Below are 9,197 nucleotides of genomic sequence, written 5' to 3'. Positions count from 1 at the left end.
GAACATGGAAATGAACTCGTGCGCGCTCGTATCTTACCCACGGCAGAGTCATTCAGTACAAAAGCCAAATAATGCTTCCGAAGAAAATGTGAATGCTGACGCGCACGGCGGTTGAGATACGACGGGAGCGTAGCAGTGCGCACTAGCGTTGGTGAGCGCAATATATGGGAGACGGCAAGCGGCCGAAACAGAAAGCGCTCGCCGACAGGTGAACAATCAGTGGCCGATACCAAAACACGGCAGCTGGCAATTAGCTGACCTGTGCCGACGACTTCGCTCGTGTCTTGGGACAGGTAGGCTGTAAGAAAGCAGTAGTTGACGTCGAGGTAATGCTTTTGAGCTCACTGGGATGGCCTCATGCGTGCGCCGCCATGCCCGAGCTCGCGCGTCCCGTTGCCGAGGAGACGCACATGGTTGCCGGCATGCGCGCCACGTCAGGGAACACAACCTATACGGCGGCGATTTTCGCTTTCGGCGCGGGTATAGTGCATCCGCACCTTCCCCTCTTAAATCGAGGCGTCTGGATAATTGCTAGGCAAGTTTCATGCGTTAACTATTTCGGCCCTGGTGATGTCGATTGACGCCACCACATAAAAGTCTCCCTAGCATATACAGAACGAAACGAAAACTGCAAGTTTTTGGGAAAATTATCTCTCAAGGATGCCTATTGCGGTGGACATCGCCATTGTTGCGTTTTAGCGGAGCTTCACGTTACAAAGAAGGAACAGCTCGAGTGAATTCAGAATTACGACGTTGACCCCCCCCCCCCAAAAAAAAAAAAAAAAAACAGGGGTCCTAGTTTGATTCCAAATCTTGTAAATCTATAAATATGTGCTCTACGAAGCTCATTTTTGTTCGTAGGCTCACGTGGCTATGAAATTTTGGAAAACCCACAAAAATATTTCTACTGACTATAACCCTTTTTAACTTCCAGATGTCCTAAATGTAATGCTGGCATTAACAGCTCTATTTTTCTGTTTGTGGGCTTATGGGAGCTCTAAAATTTAGTAGAACACACGGAACAGGAAACAATTTTTTGCTTTAAAAATTATGGTTGAGAGGGTTAATATCACGGCACTTTTTCTCCCCTTTTGATTCTGTTTCCTTTTTTGCGTATAAGAGGTAGACGACCTAATGAATGCGGTTATAATTTCAAGCTTCTGGTCAATTTCCTGCGAGGCTATGTTACTTTTTTGAGGTATCCAGTCATTCAACTGACTGGTTATTGGCACAAGGCAGCAAAGTTCTAGGTGGGTTGTCGCCTCAAACTCAAAGCCAACACTTCTGCTCCTATCAAACGTTGAGGCCAGAAACAGGTACCGTCTATTGGCTCTTGTGATTGCTGAACATCTTCAAACAGCCCCCGATAAAGGTCATATCGCAGATTCCCAATGGCTACCCAGCCACAGCGGCCTAAAAAAATGAGAGAGCAGACAGGCTCGCCAAACAGGGGCACGACCACGGCAACGAGTTTACCTGCTCCTCTCCTCGCCGATCATATAAGGATCATCATGCGGAAGCTGAGTGAGCAACCGTCCGAAGAGGCGTGGTTTGATCAGGACACGAAGCGGTCATTGCTGTACGCAATAAACCCAGCCTTACAGCTCCATTTGAATGAGGAGCTGAAACGTGGAAGCTCTGTTGCCTCGCATGCGACTGGGTGTGGCTTATACAAATTCCATTGATTGATTGATTGATTGATTGATTGATTGATTGATTGATTGATTGATTGATTGATTGATTGATTGATTGATTGATTGATTGATTGATTCTAGGGTTTAACGCGCCGACGCAACGCAGGCGATAAGGCGCGCCGCAGTGGAGGGCTCCGGATTAATTTGGACCACCTGGGGATCTTTAACGTGCGCCGAAACCTCGTACGCACGGGCGTTTTTGCTTTTCGCCTGCATCAGAAAAGCGACCGCCGCGGTCGGGAATCGAATCCGCGACCTCGTGCTCAGCAGCGCAACGCCTTATACAAATTTCACATTCACTGTGCAAACTCACCATCCTGCGGTAGCGGAGCGCCCGAGGAAGGTGCTTCCCACGTGATGTTAGACTGTCATTATATTCCCGGCAAAGACGTGAACCCTACAACAAACTGCCATTAGATAACCGTCGTGTGGTGTGTTCAGCACCTCTACTAGGACTATGGTCTGATGCAGGTCTTCAAAATAAGGTAGTTCGTGCATTGAATGTGTTTTTTTACCTCGAAAGGAATCGCGTCAAAGCATTAGGCGGTGTAACAGGTTTTACCCTAAATTCATTAACACCAACCCAGCAGGACATTTTATATACAACTATTTGAAATAACGAAAATTGTCGTGGACAGTTGATTTGTATAGCCGGGTCTGCGACCCTTTATTGGTGAAATGAAGTAGCCGGACGCATATTCGCTTCCAACCCCTCCAATCAATAAAGCAGTTAACCAGAGACTGTTTACCTCACACGCTCCCCTTTTTGCTTGAGGTCGCTTGAATCGCTGAAGGATACTAATTAATGAGTAACTGGTCTCTTTGATTTTACGGCCCTTTTTTTCCGGAAATAAGTTAGTATTTCGAAGTTCTAACGAATTTCAATAAGTGATTTAGCCAAGGCCAATCCCCCCTTGTGTCCACGTGCCAAAAACTTTGAGGGGATCATCATCAGAAACAGAAACAGAAGGATGGCGGACGAGCTGGTGTTCTTAACTGGCTGTTCATCAGCAGTTATTTTTTATACTTTCCTCAGCGCTCTGGTCCTCTTAGTCTTCTTCAAGAATAACAAGAAGGGAGGCACTGCCAACTCCAGGCCCTCCGAAACAAGCAAGGGAAAGGAAGAGGTAACAAACGGCTTGCTGAAGCAGCAGGATATTAAGGACTGGCGCTTGTGCCCGCTGCAGGAAGACACCCTGCAAAGACATGACGGCTCTCTTCAAGGCATATGCGTTAAAGGGAACACAAAGTACCTGGTGAGCATTTCTGACAGGCAAAAGGCTTTGTCTAACACAATCCACTCGGCTACCTCGTCGAGTGCGGGTCCAGAGGAAGGGACTTTGCGTCTTCCACCTCGCACCCAGGACCTCTACGACCTTCTACTCCCGTACGTGCTCACCCCTAAGGAACTATTTCGCTGTGGCTACCCGCGACTCTGCCCTAAAAATTCCGGCCGCGTCGTGTGTGTGGAGGGCGACGCGATCTACTCAAGCCGCAAGACGTGCAGCCGCTGCCGTGCGTCCTTCATGATCACGCGCAGTGGTGACTACTACGCCAACAGCGCCTGTTTCTTCCACACCGGACGGTGCAGTGCCATCGGTTTCAGCTGCTGCGGGGCGCCAGCTGACCACCCGGGATGCAACAGTTCCTACTACCACATATGCCCATTCGGGGCTCGAGACAAGTGGGACACGGCGGCGTTCGCCTTCGTGCGCACACGTCGGCGGAATGGCGGCACCCGCGAAGTGTTCGCATTGGACTGTGAAATGTGCTTTACAATCCGCGGCTTTGAGGTGGCAAGGGTGAGCGTGGTGGACTGCAACGGCACCACTGTGTACGACTCCTACGTGAAGCCAGGCAGCAGAGTGCTTGATTACAGCACGCCGTACAGCGGCATTACCGCCGAGCACCTACGCAACGTGCGCACCACGCTGCAAGATGTCCAGGCGGTGCTCTTTCGCCTTTTGAACGCCTCCACAGTGTTAGTTGGACACGGACTGGAGAACGATCTGCGCGCTCTCCGGCTGGTTCATGACACAGTAGTAGACACCTCCATGGTCTTCCCCCACCACCGGGGCTTTCCCTATCGACGGTCGCTTCGGTCGCTGGTTGCCGCCTACTTGAACCGCGGGGTGCCGAACGGGCCTCTAGGACACGACAGCGTCGAGGACGCCAAGGCTTGTATGGAACTCATGCTCTGGAAAGCGGCGCGTGATCAGGAGATGCGCAACAGATTGAAAGGGGGCGCCAGAGGATGTCCAACGCAGCCGTCCCAGTTGGATGGCGACGTGGACAAGGGTTCTGTTTCGGGAGGAGGAGTGAAACCAGAATCATTTGGGGCACTCGAGGAACCAGAGAAAGGACGCATGCCGCTGGGCTCCCACCGCGAGCTACGAAGCTAGTGAACACGGCTGGCTACGCGGCTCCTCGCACGCCTTCGATCATTTGGTAAATGCTACCGAGGAAGATGCCGCACTCCTCAGGGTAGGACTGAGTTCTCTTATACCTTAATCGCGACTAGGTGCGGTGGAAGCGGTGGTCCAAAAAGCTCTGTAGGGACAATCATACTGGCCTAATAAAGTACGTCTCCATCGTCTGGCCTTTTGTCACTCCTTAGGCGTGGCTCCGTCTCATACGGGTAAGGATCTCTAATAAATGTTCCGTGTTTTGAGTCGAAAAACGCTGTAAGCTCAAGTCTGCCGGATTTGTTTTCGTGATGATTAAAGCCGCAAGAGCGCGTTTGCGCGGTGCTGGAGCAGGAACTCGGCGGCAGAGCGCCGGATAACGCCGATGCGCGGGCTCAGGAGCCTCGGACTAGACGCGCGCTGTGCCATTGTTTAAATGGACAGACAATCGATTTCTGTGGAGTGCATGTCCTCTAGCTCCTATGAAAGCCAGCATTTTATATACTGGGGTAACCGCAAGGAATTTCTAAACAAACAAGCGGTAATAATTTCAAGTTTGCACTAAACCTTCTGAAGTATGAATGGTGGCTCAGCGTAGTGTCTAAACGTGAGACTACCTTACGTGCCCTGTGGTCTCCGACATCACCCCGCGCGAGACCGGGCGTGCCCATGGCCTCCGCGACTGGCTTCCGGCGGCGGCGGCGCGCCGCCGGCAGCCAGTCGCGGAGGCGATGCGTGTCCAAACAACTCCATTGATTTCAGCGTGTTATTCAACAAACGCATGAAGGAATAGGAGATGTTGCTCATTATTGTTGTACCAGCTGGGGAAAAGTTTTTAAACACTACTTTTTATCTCACGTGCCATTAAAATTATGTTACCGCACGTCTCACTGTAATGGTTGCCACCCCATTCCTTTCGGCGGGACAAGTATGGCAGGTAGATCTGAAAATTCTGATTTAAAAAGTTCTAGGGCGCTATCAGCAAACCGTTCCAGGTTAAGGTATTGTAGGTGATGCCCTTTCATTTCGGATAAAAAGATATACCAGACAAAAATCGGTTGTGGCGACCATACCGTGGCGGCCATACCGTGGCGTCACCTACAGGTGACGTCACTTGTAGGACGCCGGCTTATGTTGTCTGCAAGAACACATTTGCTGTGCTTATGCAACCGCGTGCGTGCGTGCGTGCGTGCGCGCGTGCGCGCGTGCGCGCGCGTGTGTGCGTGTGCGTATGCGTGTGCGTGTGCGTGTGCGTGTGCGTGCGTGCGTGTGTGCGTGCGTGCATGCGTGTGTGTGTGTGTGTGTGTGCGCGCGTGCGCGCGTGCGTGCGTGCGTGCGTGTGAGCAATCGCGATGGTGTCGCTTGTTCCCGGCGACATCATCGCGTCTATGTAGTCGCTACAATCGCGACCCAGAGCTCGTACGCACCTAGCTAACGCCAAGGACGCTGCAACTGAAGGCGAGAAAAGTACGTTGTTAATTCATTATGAAATACTTGCGACGTGGCATGTACGAGACTGTGTGTACAACTAAAATAGACCTTGCAACAGCGACGGAAACGTGCTTCCCGGTTGTGATCTCACCGCGCGTACTGCGCGCATTGCCTGGTATATGAATGACTATACGCTAGAACGATGAGCGGATTGCTACGCCGTACATGCTTAAAAGTGCTGGTACAATCTGGACTTTGGCTTAAGCAGTGGCTATCGCTGCTTCAATGTCTTTTTATTTCTATGCCCTGATTTAAATCAGGGCATTAACGATCCCTGCTGTACTTTGTAAGGATATGCTTACTTTTTGCGACAACTTTTGCGCAATGTATGAATGGTATGAACGCGTGTTTTCAACGTCTTCGAGCGGGTTACTTTTCATTAGGACCTCGCCGCGGGAATTTATAATTACAATGTGGGCTTTTGCCTGTTTACATTGAGCCTGTCTTTCTCGTGAAATCAATCTGGAGAACTCACGACTGCTCACAGAAGGTGAGGCTGTGTACGAGGCGAAACACGTCTTGGGGTAATGGGGAGTTTTGGAATTGGGCAACCAAACGTTGGGGCCCCCCGGAAGTTAGGAGAAACCAAACGCAACATCCTCGCGCGCGCCGAGTTTTAGAAGAGGGCCTTCTCCAAAAGGTGGAAGCCGGCTTCGAATGGTCGGATTCGGATGTTGGGATCTTTAAGACTAGCGTTGCGGCAGGTATTTCATCGCCGCTTTCGTTACAGTAGCGAATGACAGTCCCTAACACAACTTTTCACCACACTGTCACCGCCTTTCTCACATGTTAAATTTTGTATCCGCGCTGATTGCCATGTAAGCGATCATTGATCAAGATACCTTAATGGCCTCGACCGAATCTTGGGCGCAGGTATCGCCATCCTTCGGCCGCTTGCTACACCGCGCGTGAACGGGGCCGGTGGTGCCGGGACCGTCGGCGTAGATCGCGGCCAATATTCGATGGTGGCTTTCAAACTCACTGCTGATGACACTACCTAGCACATTTTTTCACCGCACTAACATACACTTTCGCGAATGTGGAACTTCTTTTCCGCGATAAATGTGGTTTTTAAAAAGCGGCGGCAAGGTGTTGCTGCCGCGACCTGCGCATTTTTGAGCCGCTTCGTGGGCCGTGCGGGCAGGCACGACGAGCGTGTGTGCGGAGCATTTCTGCGAGCAGTAAACGCTTCATGATTTCCGGCTTTGTCCATTTCTTGCGAACCACAAGTGAAATCTAGAAATTTAGCTCGGCAATCGTTGTAGCCTACAATGTTGAACGGTGAAACAAGCCGTAGCTTACGCTTACACCGGGTTCAGTCGCATTCATCCGCGTACATCACCATGCTCAAGTTGTTTGCGGGCAGACTACTACACGTGATGCGGTTATAAAGTCTCCATAGGTCAAACTATGGTTCACCCACTAAGAATTACCTTCACATGCCGAAAATTAACACGAAAATACACTTAGAAAGCGCGTCCTTAACGAAGTGTCACGCACTGCAAGCCAACTACGCAGCAAGGGAGGAACTAAGAGCCTACAAGGGACGTGAAAACGATCTCAGCGCCGGCCTCTCCAGTGGTGGCCCTCGTGGCCATACGGCGGCGTGGCGCACTCTTGGTGTCGGTGCGTTCAGCAAAAGGGCGGGAAAGGAGCGTGGGCTCCACGAAGCGGTGTCTCAAAAGAGGCACCAAAAGGAATAAAGTGTCTCGCAGCACAATGCATAGAAGCATTACAAGCAAATCAAGAAAGTGTCTGAACAGAACTCCAGAAACGCATGCGTGCTTAGCCACCTATAACAAACTGCCACATATCGTAAGTACTTGTCTGTCTTTGTGGTTATAGCTATAAACGGTGTAAATTTCATCCAGAGAGATGGGCATTGCAACCCCCCCCCCTCCCCCCACTAATAAGCCGAATATTTGAATAAACAAGCATGCGTGGTTCAAAAAATTATCCGCATTGCTATTACATTTTTTACCACCTAAGTAATAAGCTGCGTAAGTCATTTCAACAAATTTTCAAATAATCAAACATATATATGCCAAGCGTTCGCGAGCGTTCTTTAGGCATGCAATAATAAAAAAGTAATACTGAGAGACTGAGGACCGGAGCGACATTTATTGTAGAGTTCTAGTAGCTAGAATGGCGAGCACGCCTTAATGATGAGTATATACAAGAATGAAGATGATGAAGCACAGGCGTATGAGCTAGTGTTGATGTAGTGCTGATGATTACGTACAGATGAAGCCGAAGCGCAAATACTGTTTATAGTCCATGCACTCGCTGTGCTTATACTGATCACCACCTGCAAGATGTTAAACAATGCTGACAACACAAATAACTTGAGGGGATCCCAAGTGATCTCCTCAAACTTTACTTTTCGTTAGCTTGGTTATGTGATTCCTACCTTTATGCAATTCTATTCTTTATGCTATTCCTAGCCGCAGCTTGGCGAAGTAACAAAGTTGAATGTCTTTATTGAAATTCTGAAGAATTGCTGTTGCATATTGCCCATATGCCCTAAAGAAAAGGTATTCAAAAGGTGTAGGATCTTGCACTGAATGGCTTTTAAGATATAGGCAATGAAATGCGAAGAAAAATTAAGGTCTATAACGCGTCTTCAACTCCGAAACCAGTATCATTGTCACCAACAATTAGATGCCATGCCTCAGAATCCAGCAAATCAAATTGTACAAAAATACTCCAGTAGGTCACCGATCTCCATTCGAAATAAGGACACCGGAAACAGTATTTGCGAAAGGAGAGGTTTTAGTACTGTCCAGTGCGAGAATTAATTAAGTTACAAACCTTATGAATGGTCCGTTTGGTGAAAACCAAATTTCTGGTTATGTGGGTCTGCAACTTTATGCAGTAGCCCTCTCATATCGGCACGTGCCGTACTAATTTCACACCAGAGCATTTCCCCTAGTGCACATCCCTATTTATTTTATTTGCAGGAATGCCGCAGGCAGAAGCATATTCTGATGGCTCTTCCGTACGAGTACTTGCCCATCCGTATGAACAGATGTGTGCCAAAAATGGTGAACATTATAATCATCAACATTGCCCGGAACGAGCCTCGAGACCTCCGGCGGTGAAGACGAAGGCCTGCACTGTCGTTACGACGTATCGTCTAGCGACGTTTCTGAAACGTTCCTTCAAGAGGGCGCCTGACCAAGGACTCGTAGGATTTCCCATCTTGCATACGTGAGCGAGTTTTCGGTTCCCGGGAATAATTTATAACACCGTCAACATGCTGCACAGTGTGTCATCATGCGCCGAATTGTTGCCGCGGAACCAGCGGCGACTACGTCGGGCTGAAAGCCCGCGCTATCCCGGAATCACCCTTATGCTCAGTAGCTTCTTTATAGCGCTGTCAGTCATCTGCGTCGCCCTTAACTTTGTGCTGAAGCCACGACCAGAACACCGGGTTGACTTCGGGCCAGCAATTCCGGAAAAAACGCCGATGGTCATGGCCAACCTGAGCTTTGCAATCGCCAATGGATCCTTGACCGGCGGTTCCAGTCTGATCGGCCCAAAGCGTGAAAGTGTTGCCGAAGTGCTCGGCTTAAGGGCGCATCAGGCCGTGAACGAGACGGAATCC

The 9,197-nt window shown here is 49.7% G+C and overlaps 1 protein-coding gene across 1 annotated transcript; it reads left to right on the top strand.

Moving 5' to 3' along the window:
- Positions 1-2,665: 2,665 nt before the first annotated feature.
- On the top strand, positions 2,666-4,096 carry LOC144158564 (putative exonuclease GOR). The gene has a single exon (XM_077689521.1). It carries the CDS (start codon positions 2,666-2,668, stop codon positions 4,094-4,096), a length of 1,431 nt encoding a protein of 476 aa, XP_077545647.1.
- The last annotated feature ends 5,101 nt before the right edge of the window (positions 4,097-9,197 follow it).

This window comes from Haemaphysalis longicornis, unplaced genomic scaffold (genome assembly GCF_048455015.1).
Source record: "Haemaphysalis longicornis isolate Haplotype H1 unplaced genomic scaffold, Haemaphysalis longicornis Haplotype H1 scaffold_1, whole genome shotgun sequence".
NCBI lineage: Eukaryota > Metazoa > Arthropoda > Arachnida > Ixodida > Ixodidae > Haemaphysalis > Haemaphysalis longicornis.
Note: the sequence above shows the minus strand (reverse complement) of the source record. Positions and strands in the feature narration are given on the sequence as shown.

What these genes read in the sequence shown, in the direction of transcription:
- LOC144158564 (XM_077689521.1), top strand. Translation starts at nt 2,666, where the DNA reads ATGGCGGACGAGCTGGTGTTCTTAACTGGCTGTTCATCAGCAGTTATT.